The following is a 25,204-nucleotide window of genomic DNA, read 5'->3' as shown; positions in this document are numbered from 1 at the left end:
TATATATATATATATATATATATATATATATATATGACTGAATGGAGGCCTTTACTAGGATAAGAGGAGAATAAGAAGGTCTTGGGACACTGGGATAAAGAAGAATTCTTGATAAACTCAAAATACAGCCCTCATACTGTAAATGGTGATTTTTATAATTGCACAACACACAAACAGCAGCACAGTAAAATGACAAGACATTAAACATACAGTGATTCATAAAGGAAGAGAGCAAGACACTTGAGCTAAATACCATGGCATACCATGTACTTTATCCATACACTCATTCCACATGTCTATGTTAATAGAGCTTGCTATTTATCTCTGGGTACTAATGCTTCTAACAAATTCTAAGAATTCAATATTATTTGGAATGTTCTATAATAAATGTGGTAATATGGTATCTTTGACCCAGTTACCCAATTCCCAAACCAAATGTTATAAATGGGTTTTGTTCTAAATAATTTTTTTGTTTGTGTTATGTTGCATGTTTTCACATTGTGCAAATTTTTACAGTCTACACCTATGCTATAAGATACAGCTGGTTGCCATGGTGACTGTATTTTACCTGAGGTCCATCTCTGAGACCGTCCTCTGGGCCACGCCCTTTTCGGACTCCTCCTCCTCCAGTCTGTCTACACTGTCTGTCCTTCTCCTCACCTTTCTTGCCCTCCCACCACCTCGCTTCAGAGGCTTCACCTCTTTATCCCCCTCTAACCCTCCTTCTTCCTGCTCTTCCTGTAAAGCCTCCCCAACAAACTCCACCCCATCCCTGGAGAGACTCCACCCCTGCATTTCTTTGCTGTGGGCATGGCCAGCAGAAGTAGAAGCAGATGATGCAAGCAGCATGCAGAACAGAAATGAAATAAAGTGAAAACAGTGTAAACACTAATTGATTGAGTTATGAGATAAAGACAAATACATGAAGAATACAGACAAGAACAACAACAAAATAATGCAATTCACACAGTACAAACATCAGAAGCCAGACAGTACAAACGTACAGTAGAACAAAAATGTGTTTTAAACCTGGTAGAACAAAATATACACTTCAAGCATTTTATATGGTGTGTATGCCTTTGCTTGGGATGATTTAATAGCATTTTAGTAAAAGGAACCATACATGCTCACTGGAGAAGAGTAAGTATTTTCAAATTATTTCAACTATGGGAGCTGAACAGCAGGTTTGTCCGACTAATGCAGGGCAATATGGCTCCAAAAATTATATTTCAATATTTTCAGCCTGTCAACAATATTTTATATTTACTCTATCTTGATAATTGTTTTTTTGCTCAGAAATTACATAAAGGTGCTTTTAAATAATTGATTTTAAATAATTCATAATTCATCCAAACAGCCATTTTAGCTAGGCAGACTCAAAATGTTTAATGAAAAAAAATATATATTAATGAAAATGAATACACGTTATCCATAGTTTTCCACTGAATGAAGAAGAAGAGGGGTATTTAATTGGCCATATAATAAATATATTTTATATGCACTAATACAACAGCACAGTATTAAAAAAAAGCAATATTTACCTACTATTTTTTGTGACAGAACAGGGTGTGCAATTTGATTATATATTGGAATCCAGTTGAATATAATTGATCAATGTCCAGTCAGTTTATTATAACATGATACTGAATTAATATTATTATATCGAGTATTCATTTTCTAAACTAGTAATATATTTTTGTGTTATTTACTTAACCTCCACTTGACTTGCAGCTTTAATTTTGGCAGAACACTGAAAGTTCACTGCTGAATCAGTGTGTATGTTACAGTTTACCATGTTCTTTATGACATATCTGGTATAATGCTGTCACCTCATACATTTTTGTGATACAGTGTTGCCATTTTAGGTTTGTGCAATAACTTAAAGCAGCTTCAAATGGTTTTTACAGACACACCCCAAAGCAGTAGATTTAATCCGTGCTAGTGGGAAAATAGGGTTAGGGAAATTACTTCAAACTCACCTAAACAGGACACAGAGTTCAGTGATTTACTTGAGTGGTGACCACATTCTACAATCAAATTTACTCTGGAAAAGGTTCAGGTATGGGCAACCGAATTTTCATTAAATTCGCATAGTGTGTATAAAACCAAATTGTATAGCAAGTTCAGTTAATGCAGTTGCGCACAACATTTACTTATTCTACCTAAATATTACAATGTAACCACCACACAGAACGAAATCTGGGGAAATTCACTCTTTCAAATTAAAAGGAATATTCTGTGTTCAATGCAAGTTAAGGTTATTGAAAGAAATTGTGTTGTAATGTTGATTACCATGAAACAAAATATAGACTCTTATCCTGATAATTGCTTTTTGTTTCTCCAAAAAATTAATAAAAGTAAAAATATTTTTTGTGGTAATCAGCATTATGCAACGAATGTTTTTGATTGAGCTTAACTTGTATTGAACCTGGAACATTCCTTTAATGCACTCTCAAAAAAACTGTAAGAGGCTTTAAAGAGCAGAGTTAAGTAATTTCTATTGTTGACAGCTTCTGGACTGACTTATACCGCACGGGTTTGGCAGTGATCCTTAAATGAGCGTTTCTGATTTAAGAAGAAGCTATCTCACCTGATTTTGTGGCTGCCTCGTGGCCGTTCTGACTGGACAGAGATGTAGCTCATGCTGCTGAATCGAGATGCACTACTAGTTCTCGACACAGCGGACACGTCACTAACATCACTGTCCGAAGACTTGGCCGAGAGGTTTTCTCCCCGCTGAGGATCCCTGCCGGAGCGCTGTAGAAGAGAAAGAAACTGTTAGAAGCTTTTGGTCAACAAACAGAAAACTCTATATACCAATCACTGAAAAAAGAAGCCACACAAGGGTTAAAGGTGAAGTATGTGACGCTTTCAGTGTTAAAATAAAAAACTAAATATTACTATGGATGAAGCTTAAGAAAGCCAGTAGGTTGGGTTGACTTCCAGAAGAGTGTAAAATACCTTAGTGCGACCCCACGTACATACAGTATGTGGACATTGTCATTTAAATTCATTTAAATAGATTCATCTCAGCTCAGGAGGCAAAAGTAATTTGACAAAACAACATGGCACTGACCACAGCAGAGTTTGTATTTGGGAGAAACACCAACAAAACTACATCTGGTAAGAAACTTAATTACAGTTTTACACTGAAACCTGTTTGAGTCAAAAGATTCAAAAGAGTCTCTAGTTTTATCCAATATGCCAATGTTTTGAATGATTTATTGATAAACACACTGCTAAACACAATGTACTTGTGTTAGCAATTTTAAATGTGTAATTTACTACATCTTTTCCTAAGAAATCCAATATTTACTGTGCATTATCACACTGAGAATCATTTCAGAGGTTTTATATGAAGTTATGATAACAATAAGTTACTTTTCTAACTGTTTTGAGACCAGTGCAGACAGACAGCATACTGGAGGCTAAGTCATTCACTAAATAGGGAGCATCCTACAGCTCTTTATACAGCTAAGTGCATTCAATCCAAACTTCCTATCAAAAGTTTAGAGTCAGGCTGCAGATGATGTTTGGACAATTCAAGATGTTTGGCAGACATGGGACAATGGTATAATTTTATTTTAACATGGTTGGCAGTGATTGGATGATACTGGCAATTACTTTGAATTAAAATGAATTATGCTAATTTATATATAATGTTTGTAACGTCTCAAAAACATGAACAATTTGATAAAACAAAATATTCTTTCTACAGCTTGGTATTATTAAAAATTTCACAACTTAGTCCTGCTGTCCACATTTGTTGCCAAAATGTTATTTGCTCTAGAAATTATTATGTTTATTAGGTGCTAATAGTTACGAATCAAAAAGGGAAATGGAAAATGCACACAGCAGTCACGCTTGTGTCTCAGGAGGATAATGTGGCTTTGTGTTTGAGGGCTACAATATGTCAACTTCTATCTCAAATGATGGTGCGAGTTTAGAGCGGGACCGTCTGTTTTTCGAACCAATAACTGACTGAGGCCGAGCGGAACGAGTGTTCGGGGATAAATTTCCACATGCTGGCATTAAGGCATTCAAATTGTACTATACTAATACTTTACAAAACGTGTCTCATATTGGTCTAAAGTGTTCCTAAGTATTCTGTTCTCAACAGAAATGAGGTGAGGTATTGAAGATGCTTATTAATACTATAATAGTGTGTAGATGCTCGTGACAAACTAAGATGATCATAAAAAATTATATCCGTAATATTGTCTTTCCACTGGCCTAGCAGACAAAGCAGCACATCTTAATCTTCTTTTAATAGAATCCTGCAGAATTGATGGGTTGGGGCAGTACAATGCCTTTCATACCACATGCTTAAAAGGATATTTAGGGAAAGTGATATAGCCGTATATGGTGCTGAACTTCATCTCAGGACATTGGACAGTGTAGAGAAATACTACTGTATATCTTGAGGCTGAACTTCAAACTTCAGTATTTAGATCATAAAAATTTCAAGAAGTCCAGGAAGTGGGTCACCAACTAAACTATGCTTACCTTAATACAAAAGTCAGGTTCGTTCAAGCAATGAAAAGCGCTTGTTTTTTCTCTAACTTTGTGTTGTCTACCTTGACTACAGGTAGTTAGGTCAGTGTCGGTGAAGCTACTTTGAATTTGTAGCTTCCGAAGCAACTCATTTCATATTTTTAAGGTGTTAAACTATTGTCAAAAACCCTTTTCAAAAAGTTGCTAACTGCGTTCAAGCTATTTAAGGGGGTTATACATTATTTTGATTAAATAACTATCAGATGATATCATGTTTTTCATAGTGATAATCTCAATTAAATTGACAGAATTAAACTTTTATTAAACTAGAAAACACCCTTATTTATAGTATTTGAGTTGAAAACAGTGATCAGCAGAATTAAAAGGTGAAGTGTTTAATTTCTGTGCCACAAGCAACACAAAATAGAATTGCAGAATAATAAAAACGTTTTAAACAAACTTCAAACTCTCATATTCCAAAGTTCTGTCAAACAGGTTGTCCGCTCTAAAGTCACATTATTGGTTGAGCCAATGTTGTTATGTCCAAACAAAAATAATACAATTGTGTTTAAAAAAAAAAGACTGCAATTTCTTATTCCTTATCCTTGCTAAAAAAAAAAAAAAATCCTAGACTCAGGAAATATTTTGGAAAGATTTAAATGGTAGTTCACCCTTTCATTGTATGGACCTACAGAGCCGAGATATTCTTCTAAATATCTTTGTTTGTGTGCAGCAGAAGAAAGAAAGTCATACACATCTTAAATAGCATGAGGGTGAGTAAATGATGAGAGATTTTTAATTATTGTGTGAACTATCCTTTTAATGATCAGTACCAAATTACATAACAGTACAACCCATCGAACAGACTGTACTTCACATTGTCCATTGGTGTCAACTTTAATATGGTGTCTATCATGCCTGGGGTGTATTGTTTAGTTAAAAAGAGAGGCAGACCATTGTTACTTGCCTTGGGGGGATAGTCCTGTTCCAGTCTGGAGTCTGAGCCTGTTCCCTGTTTATACTTGTTCATCTTCAGTTTCATCTGCCGTGTTCGTTCCTCCACATCCATAGCACCTACATACCAGAACAGATGTCAATGAGTTTGTATATTTGGATGGTTGTTTATAAAGTGCCTCATGATTTTGAGTTTGCTGAGGTTGGATAGAAACAGATTTGTCGACCTGTTCACTAACGAAGCATTTGAATCATGTGTAATGGTCAATTAAAGAAATCTTTCCCTTCAACACAACTACCGCTCAGCCTATAACAGAGCACTGACAGAGTTCAGTATCTAAAACCTCTCATGTGAGAATTTGATAGACAAAGTAATAGGCAATCGGCATGTGTTTGTGTGTTAGTGTTAAGCTAACCTCTGAGAATGAGACATTTGTATGTTAACAATTGAATCGTCAATCAAAAATTAATTGTAGGCACTTATCAAAATTCCTGTCAGCAAAATCACAGTTATTTAAAGAGCCAGCACTTAAATCCCTCCACGCACACACTGGCATAAATTATGCAGCCCATGGATAAAAATATCCCAATTTTGTAAGAGTAGTTTAACCTAATATTTTAGCCACACAATCCCAAATCACATTTCACAGTATCTAAATGATTAAATATCATTCATTATGACTAAAGAAAATCTGAATAAAATGTGAGTGTATTAGCCTGTTGTATAGTCAGCCAGGCAAAAGTCTAAGCGCTGTGTAAAGCAAAGCACATCTGTCTTTGCCAATACAGGTGGCGTAAATGTAAATAGCAACTTCTTCTTGCCAAAAGCAATTGAACTGTTATGTAATTAAAACATTCATCAAATTACCCAATTATTAGTGTTCTCAGAATCATGAGGATAATTCGAAGTAATTGCAGTGCAACTGTGACCTGTACATGATGCTCGCTTTTAAACTTAATAGTGCTACACGTGCAACTGACACATTTAAAAGTTTCCAATCCAAAGGTTAAGATTGCAATTGTTTGCAATGGCATAAACATACACAAACAGACTTTTCAGATGGCCATGGAGAAAACATTAGCACACTAAGTGAAAAAGTGAAAAGTGGAAGAGATTGCAAATAAAATACTAAATAAAAAACCTATGAAAATTAGTATAATGTGAAATATATCTGTCATGAAGCCAGCTCTATGACATCATCAAACTAATGCAGATGCAAATGAGTCAATTATCCACAATTAAGCTCATAAAATGCATTGTGTGCCATGTATCCAAATAATGTGTTTTTAAAATGAAGACAAATAGAACAAACAAACTAATGAGTTTGGCTTCACAGCAGAAATCAAAAGTAATTTCTATGATCTGAAATAAATAATTTCAATGAATAAAACACTCATTAAGAGTGCAGAGCAGTAAGAAGTGATAGATTTAAAAAGCCAGAAAAAACAACAGAGCTGTGATCAAAAGAAATTTATGGGCTATGTTCGGAATACCAAACTATTAAACTACTCATCATTTCTGCAGTGTGCAGTATGCAAATTGTCTGTATGCATAGAATACCCAGATGACCTACTGCTTTTTGTCAAAATGTTCAGTATACAACAAACCATACTACAGTAGGTACTGTATGCAATGCAATGTACTATTTTTAGGCTATTCTGAACATAAACATGGTTTTCAAGAATGATACCAGTGTTTCCTACTATACAGTCTTTACACTCCTTATTCATTGCAAAATTGATAAAATATGGTTTCAAATGTGTACTGTGGTCCTAAGAGGCAATGTCTGAATCTCACATAGTCTGTTAATAAACGTCCAGCTTAGGATGTTTTTCATTTTTACATTATTTTCATGACAATTCTATCACTTATTTCTTTATTTGAAATATGACCTGGACATCATGAGATTCACTCTGGTATGTATTCCTTATAAGCACACTGCAGCCTGCCCTGCTGAAAAATCCAGCTAAAAACTGGTTATGGTCATTAGCTGTTCCAAGCTGGTTTAGATGGGCAATCTGCTGGACAAACAACCAGTGAACCTGGTTTTGCCCAGGTAGACCATCTTTGTCAAGTTGGTTATGGTGGATCACCTTGGACCAGCAACAAACCAACTAGCATGTTCCATAAACCAGTTTTATGACATTAAACGAATTGTTCACTCAAACAATAAAAATTCTGTAATTATTTACTCACCCATGTCATTTCAAACCTGCATGTTGAGCATGAAAAATTACAAATATTTAACCAAAATTTAAGCCATTACTTGCTGAAAATAGCTCTCAAATCTCATTTTCACTTTCGCATATTCAAACTTGGTGTGTTGCGTTTGGCCACATGACATGCAACAACCATAGTAACTTGGCATCATTGATGATATGCCTGGCACATCTCATTAGAATTTGCATTTTAATTTGAGATTTCAGAGCTATACTGAAGGTGAAAATTTCACCTAAAATTCATCGTTCCTCCCATAAACCTATCGTGTGTCTTAAAAAGACTTAAATAAAGCACACATGTTGTAGAAACTTTTTTGGAGCTCAACTTCACATGTCATTATTCACATTTGCAGTATCTTTTTTGTGCTACACGGAAGACAAAGCCAAACGAGTTTGGATTGGGTGATTAAATGTTGACAGAACCTTCATTTTTGGGTGAACTACTCCTTTAAGGTGGCATGATCTGCTTTTTCCAGCAGGTTGAATGAGCGTGATTGAGACAAACAGAGAGGAGCTGAGACAAGGCTAGGAAAGGAGAGCAGAAGAAAGGACAGACCTGAGTTTGTCCAACCGGGGGAGTCCGTGTCTTCTGGGTGAGGGGTGAGTGGGTCACATCACAAAAACGGACAGACACAGACAGAGGAGAGGGGTGTGAGAGGAGGTGTGCAGAGGGAGGGGAGGAGGAATGAGGGGCAACCAGAGGCATCAACACACAGGGAGGGGGCACAACGACAACAAACGACACAAACACCAACAACATACAAATAAATTAGGGAAATAAAACAGATAAAACCTCAAACACAAGTGTCAAATTCCATTAAAGAGATAAAGGAAAGCTCATGGAAGAAAAGGAAAATCTAAATAATCCAGAGTTCAGAAGACAGACAGCCATTCCTGCATAAAGACAAACCCTGAAACTTTAGAGAAATGTTAATTGAACATGCAGACAGAAAATGATTAAAAAAATGACCTGTGAAAAGGAAAGGAAAGAGGAGGAGAGTCCTCGCAAACCCTGAGGAGAAACAACCTGCGACGTAATATGACAAATCTCAAAATTAAAGATACAATTTCAACACTTCTGCACCCACAGAAAGATCCACAGATTTCATCAGAACTTAAATTCCCATCTTTCACAAAATTTTACATAATCCCTTGCATGTTTGTTTATTACATAATTTGATCATGCTTTCAACTACCAATAAGAATGTAGAACTCTCAGCTCGGTTTAACACATTGTACAGTGTTTAAATCCATTCAGCAGAATTCTAGAATTTACCTTAAAAATCAGTGTAAAAAATGCTATGAATATGTGATTCTGTCAGGCACTGCCCAAGACCAACAAACCCTCTAAAGGTTCACATTCACACTATAAATGTGCAAAAATACATATTTTTAAAATCGACAAATCAGTATTGGTTTTATCATGCACACCTGACACCGATCAGATGAATTTCTTAGGCCATGTCCAAACTAATCAGTTTTCTTTTGAGAACTCCTTCTTCAGTTTCTTAAACGCTCAATTACCAAATGCTCTTTTTGCATAGAAACATCTGTGTTTTCAAATAAAAAACAGCCTTATAGGGATATATGTACATTAATGTAGAACGTGCGGTCAAAGCCGTTATTTGATTTGGCTTCAAACGCGGCTCATCTATTCAGAAGGTTGGAAGAAGACTACTGCAGCAGTGCATGGTGGATCATATCATGAATAAGAAGAATGCATAAATCTCATTAGGAATGGCCATGCATTCTGAACCTGTAAAGACCCGCATTCCATCGCAAACGTTGCCTAAAATCGGCAACTCTCTTGGAAAATAAACGTCTTCCGGTCGCTTTAGCGCTGCGCATTTCTTTCAGTGTGAACATCCTTTAATTGTGTGCTTAGACCAAACACATTCTTGCGGTTTTTTTTATAAAAAAGCTAAAGGCAATTGACTATTGACTATCCTGACCCCTCCCTTTTTTCCACTGTTCACAGATATCCCAAAATCCTCATTTAATCATTTAGCGTCTTATGTAATGTTGCAGGAATCTCAGGGCGATGTTTGCCACTAATTGGACTCCATCCTCCTCTGTATATGCAAATTCTTTATCTGCGTCTTCAAAGAAAACACAATCTGCTGATGTTGCTTGCTTTTTCGCACTTTTTCCTTGTTCTCTTGAGTAACAATGAGTTGTGCTTTGATATGCTGCAGCATTAATCACATACCGACCCTGCGTGCATGATCTTGTTTACCCAAGCACATTTCTCAAACATTAATCACCCTCAAGATGATGCCATTCCACACAGATGCCAGCACTGATGGGCCGTTCATTAGCCGGACCAGATATGGACACTATTTACCCACACACACTCAAACAGACACAAAAATGACTGTCTCGTAAGGAAGATATTATGAATCCAGATCCTCAGAACTGTTAAAGGGAGGGTGTGGCAGGGCGGAGGGCGGGGCCGGGTCGTGATTCCACACCCGGTCCCGTATTAGGCTAATTATGCCTCCGTGACGTTTAAAGGCTGACTGCAGAGGGCCGTGTGGGAGAGAGAGATCGTTAGCGGACATGTCCGTCATGTGTGTTTTTGTTGTCTTATAAGTTTACCATTAAACTATGATTTATATTGTCAAGCCGGTTCTCGCCTCCTCCTTGCCCATCCTTTAACTGTTTTACAGAGGGTTCACCCAGTTCATTTATGGGTGAAGCTGGATCTTCCATTGGGCTACATTTAAATCTTAAAAGTGGTATAAGTTGTGTAAAATCAGTCAATTCGATTAGAACTGGCAATTTCAGTCAGCTACACCTCCCTAATTTTCTTCACCCATCTTCACTCGACAACCTTCATTCCATTTTTTCATCCAGAGTGTAAGAGAGCTTTATAAAGTCAGAGCTCAATATGATTCAGAGGAAGAGAGGATAGACCAGACAGGGTAAAGGTCAGAGAGGTCAGAGGTCACTCTAATGGACCTTCACAAACCTGTCTGAGGTGAGATGTGTTGGCCTCCTGATGGCCATTAGATGATTGACCAGCACTGACAACTGAATTCTGCTGATCTAACCATGTCACCTCTTAATATGCCATCATTAAAAAAGGCATCGTTAACACATGACTCATGTCGTTCCCTGTCTGTATCTTCAGTACACTATAATCATAACAGCCTACAAAACTCTGATCCAAACATTCTCTTATTTTTGGCCCAAAAATGTGAAGTTATTTCTGAGAAAAGGTCTAACGTTATTTGTTTGCAGATGCTACTTGCTTTGATATTATGTTATCTAATGCAATGACATTCATTCAAGTGTGGCCGAAGAGTCCAAATATTTTTGGAGCTGCTGTGTGTTTCATATGCCAGTGTTTTTCCTAAAATGCAGTTATACTTCTATAGTTTGCAATAGGAGTCTATTGATTTGGCCTTATTTAAAATAAATCATATTGATGATGAAGTAGATTGAATATATCGATATCTGGGAGTTCAAATCTAAAGCACTACAGCACTGTGAGAGTGACGAGCTCCTTTCAACATATGATTGCACCCCATCTGCTGGACATACACAGTAACTGTCTCTCAATGAGCAATACAGTCAGTACAGACTGATTTACAATAAATATTCAGGCTTAAATATTTTTTTTTATTAGAATATGAAATTCTATAACAATACCTAAACAATTACACTCTGTAGAACAAGTGTATAGACTCAAATTATTCTAAATAACGTTTTTTTTTTTTTTTTTTTTTTTTTTTAAGTATTTTAAAGCAGATACAGAATATATAGCAACAGTCATTCAGTATGAATCCAGACTTTTTCATGTCCATATTATTCACAGAAAATCACACATTAAACAACTGACAATCCATCACTCAAGAGAGAGAGAGACAGGAAGACAGGAGAGAAGTGAAGAGTGAAAGACAGACCTAAAAACAGTAACACGCTGAGAGACAGAGAGAAAGACAGACTCATCCATGCAGAACACATGCAAGTTCTGCATCAACCCTTCATCGACAGAGTCATTTCTAACAAAATAAATGTTGTTTTAAAATATTAGTACGGCTGGGCGATAGGGCTAAAAAAATATGTCTTCAAAATAATTCGAGGAACCATCACTCTTATCATCTTAAAATTACTTAGAGCAAACATCCATCGATACCAAGTAGATTTAAAATATTTTATGCAGTAACTTAAAACAACAGAAAACAAATCTAGTTAAAGCAATCAGGGTATATTTTCCACTAAGTGAGCACAATGAAGCATTATATTTATTCATTTAAATTTATATGCATTACTATAAAAATACCTGGTAATAAACAGCAATATTTTTGGACATTTATATTTTACTAAAACATTTTAATGTATGAAAAATGCTGCTAAAAATTATGAAAACACTTTTGAGTAATGGTGCAAATGAAATGTTGAATCAGAGTTTTGAACCGATTCACTAAAACAAACAGTTTGAACTGATTCATGGACTCAAAACACTTCTAAGACCATTTTTGAAAAGTCATTAAATTGTGATTAAAAAGTGCAAAACCCTTTTTTTCCCCCACTGGAATAATGTGCATTGATGCATTATGCACTATAAGACCAGGAACATGTACTAAGAAAGCTATAAGGGTCTATTTTAGTTTTAAGTTGACTTGATCAATGCAAAATTCAGATGTTACTTCATTTTATTGGGTGAACAAAATCCTTGGCAATATCATGGGAATATTCTATATATTGCCCAGCCTTTATAGTTGGGTCCTGAAACCTCCTCTCAGGAAAACAAATAAAGAGGTAAATAAACAACCACACATCAAACAGGGCAAACGCACCACTGGCCACACTTGCCATTCCTCCCATTGACCGCTGGGCCATTAGGCCTCATCACACACTCTTTAACACAACAAGAAGAGCAATGGAATGATGAATTATCACAAAAACACTTCAAATGAAAGTTCGATTAAAACCTCCTGTACACTAGTTTTGAGTGTCATATAAAAATGAATGACTGAGAAAATTACACAGTTGATATATGACTAAATATCAATTGAACAGAAAGCAAGAATAGATTCTAGAAAGGTGGCAGACGCACCAACAGAGCAGATCTTGTGACAAATACGACGTTAGGAAGTGTGATCAATTGGATACTACAGTCTGGGTCCAATGTTCAACCAATTCAGTTATTTTGATATACCACTATATAGTATAAGCATTCATCTGACGCCAGATTCAGACCTCAAACAAGACTTTATGACCTGACTTGACCAAAGTATGTAAAGACTGAACCCAAAATCATTTGACTTCTATTTCATCATGTCTCCTCTAGAGTTTCAGATTCAAACTGTGTTTCAGATTTGCCAATATACTAAACTCTGCAATGGAAGGTCAGAGATCTCATTACGAACTTGAACATTTCTACCATATGTCAACACTTGTCTCATTTGTGTTTATTTCTCCAAAGGAATTTTAGGATAAATATCTGACACAAAATTGATAGTTTAATTATGCATACACATGAACGTGTGAACGTTTTAGTCTTATGAAAGAGCAACCTTTAAGCAATAAAATGTTCCACTGGGTAACATTTGAGCAATCATTCAAAGCACCGTAAACAAAACAGAACAACAATTCTCAAAAATAAACTCACAATTGAACAAGATCTTAAATACTTAGGTCACGCCCACACTAATACGTTTTAGTTTGATAACACGTTAATTTTGCTATGTTTACGACTCTCATCCAGACTGGAATGGCACGGAAAACAAAGACTTTCGAAAATGTTCCCCGTTCCCGCATACTTATAGGAATAGGGAAAACTTAAACAGACTAGTGTGGATGTGGCCTTTGTGAAATAATAGTGAAATAATAAAATATTGAAATCAATGTACAAAACGAATGTACAAGTCACTGTAATTTTCTTGGGAAAAACAAAAGCACATTTGGAAAATTGTTTATCACAACATTGTCACAATTACAGGGAGACAGACAGGGAAAAAACAACCTGTTTATGTCACATTCACTTAAAACATAGAGAGTTTGCAATGGACCTGGCTTCAAAAATGCTCAATTCCTAAATTTGGCCACTTAAACACTAGTGAAAGATCTGAAAGCCTTTGATAGATAGGAAATGCGTAAGATGTGTAAGACATATCAGCTTAAAATCAAGCAGGAATAGAATTTTCGAAAACCCATCTTTCATAAAGTGGACCCGCCAATCTGAAATTCTCATTGGTCAATATATGTCAGAGTGTGTTGCAAATGTTTTCAACATCATATGACAGAGCGTCACTTTTGTAAACCCTTGCCATTTTCTCTACATAATTGCGACAGCACATCCCCATTGAAATCAATGGATTCGCAGTGTTCTCACATACAGCATAATTTCTATAGTGTGTAGGTGCCATCAACCTGAGACCTAAGTTCATTCTAGACCCATTCATAAACAAAAACCTCAGCTCAAGACCATTGCAGAATAGTTTAATTCCATCAGAACCTTTTTGTCTGAGAGATTAAACCTTCACAAACATGTTACACACCTGGACAAGGCTCAAGTTCTTCATCTCCGTCTTCCGAGAGAGGAATGAGAGAGGGAACCAGGTCAACACATTAAAATCTGTCCGCACATGCACAACTTAACCACACATGTCATTAACTTGAGCATGTGTGTGACTCAAATAAAACAACTGTGTCATATTCAGCTACTGGGGTAATAGAATGATGCAATGTTGTGATAATGCGCAAGAATCCCTTATAAACTGTTCATCACTTGACAAACACAAGAAGAATGTCTGCTTTTAGAACTTTTCGTAAAGCTTTTAAAGGAATAGTTAACTCAAAACTCTAAATTCTATAATAATAATGTATGACCTTCTTTCCTATGTGGCTGTGTTAGAATATCCATACTTCCCTAGAATATAGTATGCCAAAAAAAAGTCTGCCAATGGAGTAGTATGTCCAAATCCTCAGCATTCATAAAAGAGTAAGTGAGAAATAACCGGATGACCTACTAATTCTGGTGAGATTCAAACGAGCGGAATGACTGGAAATTTTGCGATCCCATAATGCCTCATTGCGATTTCGGACACAGCTTATTAAACACCAAAGTTTAACAGAATCTCCAAGCTGTTTTCTTCAATATAATGAAAGTGGATGGAGACTAGGGGCAGTCAAGCTCCAAAAACGACAATCAAGCACCACAAAATGTCTATACGACTCGTATGCTACATTCCATGTCTTCTGAACCCTTAAGATAGCTTTGTGTGAGGAACAGACTAAAATAAATGTTGTTATTCACTAAAAATCTTGCTTGAAAATTTAATTTGACAGCTGGGTCACTATTCACTTTCATTGTACATTGTACATTCTGCTTGATTACATGCAAAAGAAAAAAATCAAAAGGGGTCTGGAACAACTTGAGTGGGAGTAAATCATTTTTGGTAAACTTTCCTTTAAAATATTGTAAATGTATTGAAATGACAATCACCATTGCCTCTTTCTCAATAAACACTGGTTCAATTTTAAATTACAACACCAGTTTTCAAGCATTTGGTCCACAATATATTGTTTTGCAATCCCGTTCCTAAAATGTAACACCGAGAGCCAACATGGAGCCAAAAAGTAGCAACAGAGAAAAAAACTACTTACTTCTTTCGAGTGTCCCTTTTGGAGGCAGTTGTGGTAGCTGTCGTCCTCTCCTACAGTTCGTGGGGGTTCCGGTGGGGCTGGTCTGGGCCGATCCACCATGGGGATGAGCACTGGCACACAATAAATAAAAATAATTATTATTTCATGTACTTTAAACTTATAATGCAAGGCATTACCAGCATATCCAGCTCCAGCTCTATCAAGAGAGAACACAAAGGGAGACATTTTAAAGATAATTTACGCTTTAAGAATAATTGAAATATAATGCTTAAATCATATGAAAAAAATACAATAAAATAAAACAACAGCACATGGGTTTAAAATGACATTAAAGTGAGTAAATAATAACAGAATTTGGGTTAAATGTTCCTTTGAATATGTGAGTACCAGCTACAAACAAAAATATTAATGAATTTTGACAATACAACAACTACATTTGACAAAATGCATGATGCTTTGGCACGGGCTTTGAAGGTATGTCTGCTGTAGCGATGCTGCAAGAGAAGTGTGTTGTTTTTCTCTGACATCACCAACAATAAACAAAACATATTGGGGAAAAAAGAACCAATGGAGAGAAAAATGTATTTTGATCACAATAAAGAGATAAAAAAATCAATGGAGATTCCACATCATTATACTCACTGAAACTATAACTAATGTGTTTTTTTATAAATCAAACCATTATAAAGAAATTAAAGGGATAGGTTACCTTAAAAAAATTATTATTTCCACTCAACTTACTTATTCCAACAACATGAGGGTGAGTAAATTATTACAGGCTTATCATTTTTGGGTGAACTATCCCATTTGTTATAACTACAGGAATGAGATGGAGTAAATATAACAGAACAGCTACAGAAGGTAAAAAAAAATCAAAGAATCAAGCAGGTAGGTTGGATGCAGGGTATGGTCATTTTTATACATGGAGAAGGATGTTTTTCGATTAGTCTGGGGGTTTTTTTGTGGGGTGAGCGGCTGATTCAATCTGGGTCACCTCGATAAGGCAGGGGACGATGGCACGGATTGTCCAGACGGCAAGGAGGGCATCGATGATCTCATGTGGGGCCTGTCGGGTGGCCGCTCTGTAGAGCGGGAGCGACTGTACATGGGACGCTCCATTGCAGCACGCTGATCTGCCGAACGGGACCTGTGGTGATATTCGTGTCGGTCTGGTGCTCCGTAATTCCTGGAGAAACGTTATGGAGGGGGAAACACGTCTCTGTTTAGTGTGAATGAGGTCGTTTGGATCAATGGACCTTCAGAATGCAGCACAGCATTCTAGGACATACACAGGATTCTGGCATCCAATTGGTCAAAGTTGTTAAATTGTATGAGTCTTTCTTTGGCAGTTGGGAGCAAAATAGAACCAATGACTGACTCTAGACCAAAGGTTCTGTGTTGGCTGTAATGTACTTCTCATTCTCAATATAGTTAATTGTTTAGACAGATACCAAAATTTTAAAACACATCACCGAAATCAAAGAAGAACAAAAATAAATTCAAGAAATAGTTTAGTCTATAAATAAATGATAAATTTACCTCATGATAAAAACTTGTGATAAAACTTTTTAGCTTATCAGAGCACAACAGTTGGGTTCTAGAAGTACAAATCCAGAGTTTTTATAAAGGCTTAGGGGCCGTTCAAACTGAAAACATATTTGTATCCATCTGTGTTATTTTCCAATTGTTTTTCTATGTAAACGTGCTAGATGGACCCCTTTGACCACTGCATTTTGTTCTATTTGTTGTGCTGCATCTAGCTTTTTTGTAGCACAAACAATCTATACCAGTCTGAACGGCCCCTTAGAACTCTTTGCTGAAGATTTTTTGCCTATACAGAAAATAAATGAAAAAAACTTCTGAAACTAAAGCCACTTAAGTAGTAGTATGTTACTATTGTGCTCTATAATCCACTCATTCAATAAATATATAATTTAGCCCAACATTTGACACAGTAAAACGTAGTACACGACAACACAGTGGCACTTGTAAAATGCACATGTTGTGTATGAGAAGTTGCCCAGCAAAGACATGATTCTCTGTTTACTCAGAAAACTCTCGTACTACTACCCAATGCTGTCTTTGATAATAAATCTGCGAAACAAAGATCAAACTGACCGATTTTAAGGTGATTAAAGCTAAAAAAAAAGTCTGTTAGAAAATAATAAATAAATAACTTAATAAAAGTTTGAAAAAAAGTCCATGTTTATTGGAAATAAACATATAAAAAATATTTTTTTTTTGTACATTTAATTGAAGACCAATAAACATAAATGGAAAGGAATCGGAACATGATGCAGGCTGGATTTGAATCACATCCCTGCATACCCGATGAAGCACTGACATAAAGACATCAGTTCAAACCCATCATCATAATTCTTTAACATTTCGAAAGGTCAAAAATAATGTCCAACTACAGTTGAGTAACTTTAATTACAAGAGAAAAACAGCAATGCTCCAGGCACACAAACAGCTACTACTATTACATGAATTAGAACAAGTACTATACTTTAAAGGGGACCTATTTAGCAGAATTCTCTTTTACATGGTGTTTGTACATAAATGTGTGTCGGCAGTGTGTGTACTGTACACAACCACACTACAATGTTAAAAGTCCACCCACTCCTCTTTCTTATATTTCTATTAATCAAAAACAGTGTGCCAAAATGAATGGTTTTCTTTTCTGTTCTAATGTGACGTCACGTTAGAGCTGGCCTCGCCCACGACTGGTGACGGACTCCACCCTATTATCATAAATCCTCCCCTGAGTGATCTACACACAGTCCGCCATTTTTTCTGCACTGGAGCAGCTACAGTGAGAAGAATAATGTCTCAGCTTTGTAAGTGACATAAGTGTTCTGTTTTTGTCTTTAAATGTGAACATAATAATCTTCATGTTCTCCAGGCATCAGAGTCACTGAAGACGCAGTGGGCAAGTTTTATTTTTTAAGGAAATATGTCATTTTAGACCGGACTGCTTTGTGAATGAGTGTCAATATAAAGCAGGATTTTAAAAAAATACATTGATTCTCAAGCATGAATCAGAACCAACTGTTCATGTTCCAGCTTTATCTCCTGAAGATGTAAGTATCGCACTATATTTTGTGAATGTTTGCAAATCGCCTTTCCGAATACATTTGATAGCTAGTTCCACGTCTATTGCAGCTAAAGTTAACAGTGTCTCTGATTGTATTCATGGAGACCAGAGCTTTATATATATATATTATGGGCCGGCACACTTTGGGGCCGATCGAGGTGGACTGGCCATCGGGAGAACTGAGCTGGGCCGGTGGGTCGGCCGTGAAACGGGCAGAATTGGTCACGATAAGCTAAAATGAGCCACCGCGTTATGCAGTACGGACCACAAAACGCTGCTGCGATATGCAGAAAAGGACAGCGAACACAACATTTTAGACAGGCCATAAATTGCTGACCCAAATACACTGCAGCACTGGTACCACTGAATTTCACTGTACACTTCTGCATAGACCCAGGCCATCCTACAGTAACCTGACCACCACTTGCCGATTGATGGGACACACTGTGCCCACGACTGCCAAAAAGACACCACGTATTGTCAAACATGGGGAGTCAACCTCATAAACTGTGCATTAAACACATTAACATCTTTCTCAGGGTTTGACAGTATTTGGATAAGGGTTTTATTAATTGTAAAACATAAAAAGATTAGAGATTCATGTACATTAGAGATGTAAACATGTCCACTACAGATAAAAAGTGTTAGAGAAGCTAATGCTAAACTGTAGCTATTGTCAAGCTACATGCTACTTATAATTTAAAGTAGTTCAAGGTGCTCTTTTGAAAAAAGTATTTAACAACACCACAAATTACCATAGCATTTACACTTAATCCACAGATCAAAATGAAAACAACATCATCGACAGTTAGGAGAGCATGTTTGACCTTTGCCTTGCTAAGCTAACAAACAGTAAAACAAAACTTTAGGCAAAATAATTTAGGTAAATTAGAAATGTCACTACTTTTTGTTAGCTACCCAAACCTGCACATGTATCAGCTGGACAACCTTCACACAAAACACACAGATATATAGAGCACACATTTATAACACGGTGTAGAAAACTATGACACTGTTTTAAATATGTTCAAAGCAGTGAAGTACGGTATTTATGTCTACTCTTCAACAGTTGTCACAGTTTATAACTACAAAACCTGTGCTAGCTGTGGAAATATCCCAAAAATTTGAGCTCAGATTAGTTATGATGATCTTATGATGAAAAAATGACTGCAATGCTTTACGAACGAGCCAATGGCATACAGTAGCTCAACAGTCCCCAAAACACAGAAGCTTGTTAGGTATAGTGTATATATATTCCATCTCTTTTTAGAAATGTATACATCTACAGGAATGGTGAGGGGAAAGGACAGAGGGATGGGGAAAACATGATCTTCACACAATTTGGCTTGTTTATCTGTACACTAAGGGTATTCTCTAGTGTCTAACCATCATACATCCTCATGCTGACATTAATAGCCACTGGTGACCAGTTGGTTGGATGTTAACCAATCGGGACCATTATGTTAACCTGAGGGTGTGATGGCAATACAGGTTTCACAATGTCAGAGACCCTCACGAATGCAGGTTTTTCAAATAAACAATTACCGTAGTATAAAATCTGTGGGGTGTTTTTATCTTGATAATGAAATTAACTGAAAACCTGAATTCCTTAAAGTGAGAATTTACCCCAAAAAATGTAATTCTATCATATTCACTTACGCTTACATGTTGCTCCAAACCTATATGACTTTGAAAAGATGGTTTGGAGAATTAGAACGCAATTAGCACGATTGCCAGCCATCTTGAATAATACAGAATAGTTCAGTATTTGTATTCAGTATTTAAATATGTCCCATATTTAAAGCTTGAATGTTTTGGATTTGGCTAGTAGAAAGTTAGCAACCCTAGCCATGAAGGTAAGTAAATTAGGACAGAATGTTCATTTTTGGGTAAACTATTCCTTTAAAATTGAGAGGGTTTGAGGAACCGTGATGTGTTAGTAGTGATTTCTAGCAGGGAGGTTAATGGGTACGGACGTCGGGAGGAAAATGGCTCTACCTGAGCTCCATCAGCTGACTGTCATGCAGCTGACTGTGTCGGGTTTGAGGTAAGGTGAGAAAATGACTGCAGGCACATGGAGAGAATAGACATAATGGAGAGATTTGAGAGTAGAGAGAGGATCATGTTTTTGTTGGAGCTGATGAAAGAGGGGTGAACCTAAACACTTTTCATGTGGAGGAAATGTGGTTAATCGTCAATGACACCAACATGCACATGTCTACATTGGGAGTTCAGATAATTTTAAAATATAATGTTAGGAAAATGCCATTAAATGTGTCATTAATGCCATTAAATGTGTCATCAATGTGTTCAGATTATAAAATCAAATGTTTGATTTCTTTAACCTCAGGAGAGGACAAGAGCTATCTTACCTCTGAGAAGGGGGCATGCTGGGTGATCGAGACCGTGCCCGGTTGATGTCTTCTGACCGAGAGCAATGATTGGATGACAAGACCTGCTCGGGCACAGACAGGGTGGAGCTCTGAAGGTCCCTACCATTTCTATAGTCTGTAAAGAAAGAAAGACACAGAATTAACTGTAAAAGTGTTCCCACCAATCATCTGTATAAACAACGATATGGTGCAGTTTATCATAAAACAAAAATCTTTAAAATACAGTTTGTATAACATCATATTAATGGAGACATTTGTACATTTATTTGCCACACATTAGGACTATTTAAGTGAAATGCTGAAAAACTCAAAAGAAATGGTGACCAGTTACAGCATCTAAACAATTTTTAATTCTGTTATAAATCTAAATTATTAAACACTTTTTTGGAAAAATGAACCCGAAAACTACACTGAAATTGAATGAAAATAAAAAAAACTGTTTATGTCCATCTCATTTGTCAACTACCCATATACTATAATGACATATGTACATTTCTTTGTACAAACCATGTAGGCTGCATGGTTTCTGAAGAGGCATATCAGCATTTCAGCCTGTTTTTACTTAATTGACTTTATTTTGACTAATGCAATACTGATGGTAATACAAGCCTGTTTTAATAATTGTATTCTTTCATGTACAAACATCTAATCGTACTGGACTATTTATTTTCCACTGGTTGGTAACGTAAATATCAACTTAGACTATTTTTGGTGATTTATTATCATGAGCTATTCTGCAGTGTTACCAATGACTGGTTTTCAAATCGCTTTTAAACTTGCTTTTAAAAGCCAATGTGTTCCAGACACTGAATTAGCTTTTCCCATTAAATGAGAAAACAGCTTTCAAAACCAAATCCAGAATAATGACTTATTTCCATGCAAGAGCCGCCAGCTCACTTAGCCTGATGACATTTCATTACCTAGCATTCAGCACGGCCACACTAATGTCAGTGCCTCGTATGATTATGAAAGACTGATGTTCAACTGACTGTATCGCACATTAAAACAGGCAGATGGTAGAACTATGAATCAAAGAGACCTTTGAAGAGGGAAACAATGCAATCGTAGTATTCACATCCAAATATAACTAGACAATGTGTAATAGCATAGAAGCATTCACATCTCCTAAAATCAATATTGCAAGTCTAGGCTAAGGCTAGTGACCTGATTTGTTTTCAACTTTTTACTTCCCCCATCCATCTGTGTGTGTTTTTTTTTATTGTTTTCCTGTGTAAACAACATACACTAGATACATTTTTTTAGACACTGCATCAAGTAAAATAGACATTTAACCTTTAAAAACACTATGAGAATGCCTGACATAAAATTAAATTAAAAAGTGCTAGCTAATGCTAAACGTAGATTTTCTAAGATTATAATTGACATTGGCACTGATGTCCGGCTTCGCCAGTCTGAGATCAATAGAGATTAAAGAGGTGTGTGATCTTTCAAAAACTATGTCAGACACTGTAATATGCTCTGGCCAACTCCCTGCTTATCACGGTGATTGTAGATTATCGTCACTGAATGACTGGATGTCTGAAGGGTGCCCAGAGAATATCAAAGGATTTCTAGACAACTGGACTTCTTTTTGGGATAGTCCTGACCTGGTAAAAAGACATGGTCTCCATCCCTCCAGGGAAGGTGCCACTGTTTTCTATAGTAATTTGGCTCATAGTCTTAATAGTGGTAGTGTTTGACTAACCAGGGTCCAGGTCAGGAAGCAGACAGTCTGGCTAAACCGACTGTCTTCTTCCTGCTATGAGATGTCACATAGATCATAGATACAAATTACAATACATAAAGATGGTATCACCTAGATATCATATAGAGACTGTGTCTGTTCCCAGAACTACCAAACACAAAATCTTAATTTATTCATCTAGAAAAAATATGATTGATGTTAAATTAGAAAATGACATCTCAGATCACTACCTTGTACTATCTTGCATCTTGCGCATAGATAAGTTCAATCAATATACACCATGTTATCGATCTGGAAGAACTATTCTTTCAAACACTAATGATAGCTTCACTAATAATCTTCCGGATATGTCTTAAATGCTCAGTGGGCCAACAAGTTTAGAAGAACTTGATGTAGGGACAGAAAATATTAATACAGTCTTCTCTAGCACTCTAGATAGTGTCGCTCCCCTTCGAAGTTAAAGAGAAAAGCCCTGCACCATGGTAAAGTGATCACACTCACACTCTTAAAAGAGCAGCTAGGAAAATGGAGCACAAGTGGAAGAAAACAAATTTAGAGATATTTCGCTGTGGATGGAAGGATAGTGTTGCTAACAATGCTAATTGGTCAACAGCTTTGTGTTTCAGTTTTGATACAGATTTGTATTTACTTGTTATTTTTCATTTATTTGTGTAAATTTTTACTATTTACAAAAAAAGATTTATAATATTAGTATAATAATAATATAATAACATTATTTAATATAATAATAATAACATATTATATAAATTATTATTATATAACTTAATGTATTCTATTTCTTATACTCTACTTAATACAATAATAAAACTTGTTATAACAATAATAATAATTATTATTATTTATAATGGTCTAGGTTGGCAGCTCACTTTTGGAACTGAGCTATTGAATCTAATACATGAAACGTTAGGCTGGTTTGCCTGAACACACACATGTACACACATACACACACACAAATCCTTTTTTAATATCACGTTTCACGTTCACCCCATGTGAATGTGACCTCCACTTGCATCAGCACCGTTCATCATGCTGCAGTAAATAAACGGCTGCTAAACACAGGGGCCTGAATACAACTCCAGCAGCACAGAGTGCATGAAGGGAGAGCAGCAATCTATAATTGCTCTGAATGTTAATCATCTCCTACCGGCGGAAAGCACCACATCAGCACTTTACAAGCGGCATGGAGACGGGGATGGAGAAAGAGAGAGAGATGGAGGGAGGGTTTCCCTCTCACAAAGTGTGTGTGTGTGTGTGTGTGTGTGTGTGTTCAGGCTTTCCCTTCCTGTCTGAGATGCCTGTATTACAGATGAGCAGTTTGGCACCAGTATCAGGTTTGATAAGTGGTCGAGACACCTTTGTGTCCAGAGAGAGAGAGAGACAGTATGCATCATTTGGACATATGCTGCCTGTTAGGATCTGTATCAGTTATAAAAATATATCGAATTACATACATCTAAATGCTCTAGTCCCTCCCAGATCTTCCATCACCTTATTATCCCTCAGGCCTTTTCAAGTCCCAAAATTCTCATCTTTTAATACTGCCAATAATTTTTTCCTCTAGAGGAAGGACATTTTCTTACATGGCCCCAAAGTTACAGGCCAGCTGGTTTTATTTTCTCATCAAATCCAGATTTTACTTGCATTTGGAGCTTTCTAAGTGTTAATTTTGGACCCTGTTCATCTTTGAGATGATTTTTCCATATTGAACGAAACTAGCAGCAAATCACTGTATCACCTCCGTTATGCAGTATCATTGCACCATGTACTTACCTCCCACAACGCCAACGCCATCCTCACCGTCATAGTCTGAGAACTCGCTGTCGCTGATCCTCTGGGACCCTACAGGTAAGACAAACAGAAGTTGTGGATTTTCCATAATTCTGCAGCAGGTTCTGAACTAAGGATTGATGTAAGGATGTTTTCTGTACTGTAATACTCATGTTGGTCAACATACTAGTTGTCCTCCAAAACCTAGTGAGCCGTTTTGCTGTCTCCCTACAAAAGCAGCTGCCTTCTAAAGCAGCACAATAACTGAAATGGAGCAGGCCCAGATGGAATGTCTTCATGGGTGAATCTCATAAAAACAAATGTGATATGAATACATTCTGTACAGGTTTCCTGGCATTTACCCACTAAAGTAGGCATCTTTGCTCACGAAAAGCACACACGAGACGTGACACAACTGATACCAATAGAGCTTGACCTTAACATGTTTGTAATCTAATGACTCGATACTCTAATAAGCATAAAAATACATAGCACCTAAAACTTTTCTCTAAAAATAAAAATTTTAAATACATTAAACTATTTTTATTGGGACTTTTCAGTATTTCATGTGATGAGTACTTATAGTCTTCGAAACATTTTCTAAGAAGGGAGCATAATGTCGCTGCCTACCTAACCATGATGCCTTGAAATGCTGTCTAAGAGGTAATTCACATCGAATGGGTTTCTGTGTCTGTCTGCACAGTTTTTTCCATTGCTTTTCAATATAAACATGCGCTAGACTGATGTCATTGAACATTGCATTGTGTCTCACCTTTTTCCAACATTAGATGCATGTCAGATTAAGAGTGTCGACTTTTAAAAGTGTGTCTGGTGAAACTTGCATTGTCTACTATTTGTTTTGTTTTTTTCAGTTTCATTTTGAACTGCACTTAAGAAGGAAGCTCACTGGATTGCAGAGAAGAGCTAGTCAAACTG

The 25,204-nt window shown here is 36.5% G+C and overlaps 2 protein-coding genes across 25 annotated transcripts in view; one reads left to right on the top strand and one right to left on the bottom strand.

Moving 5' to 3' along the window:
- Positions 1 to 25,204, top strand: part of upk1a (uroplakin 1a) — a 702,734-nt gene that overhangs the window by 520,601 nt on the left and 156,929 nt on the right. The window lies entirely within an intron of this gene.
- The window catches only part of LOC127656495 (regulating synaptic membrane exocytosis protein 2-like), a 202,204-nt gene that overhangs the window by 50,878 nt on the left and 126,122 nt on the right, over positions 1 to 25,204 (bottom strand). For 8 of the 23 annotated variants that reach the window (XM_052144851.1, XM_052144852.1, XM_052144870.1 and 5 more), the window contains 8 exons: positions 24,272 to 24,340; positions 20,755 to 20,890; positions 16,280 to 16,471; positions 15,286 to 15,395; positions 14,178 to 14,207; positions 8,225 to 8,257; positions 5,462 to 5,568; positions 2,591 to 2,757 (listed from right to left, as the gene is read on the bottom strand). In XM_052144851.1, the coding sequence (XP_052000811.1) occupies positions 2,591 to 2,757; positions 5,462 to 5,568; positions 8,225 to 8,257; positions 14,178 to 14,207; positions 15,286 to 15,395; positions 16,280 to 16,471; positions 20,755 to 20,890; positions 24,272 to 24,340 (844 nt within the window). Of the gene's footprint in view, positions 1 to 568; positions 671 to 2,590; positions 2,758 to 5,461; positions 5,569 to 8,224; positions 8,258 to 14,177; positions 14,208 to 15,285; positions 15,396 to 16,279; positions 16,472 to 20,754; positions 20,891 to 24,271; positions 24,341 to 25,204 lie in introns of those variants that run through there. The other 15 variants (XM_052144863.1, XM_052144864.1, XM_052144856.1 and 12 more) reach the window with 7 other exon arrangements.

The sequence above is a fragment of the Xyrauchen texanus genome, chromosome 15 (genome assembly GCF_025860055.1).
Source record: "Xyrauchen texanus isolate HMW12.3.18 chromosome 15, RBS_HiC_50CHRs, whole genome shotgun sequence".
NCBI classification, from domain to species: domain Eukaryota; kingdom Metazoa; phylum Chordata; class Actinopteri; order Cypriniformes; family Catostomidae; genus Xyrauchen; species Xyrauchen texanus.
The sequence above is the reverse complement of the archived record's forward strand: the minus strand, read 5'-3'. Positions and strand labels throughout refer to the sequence as shown.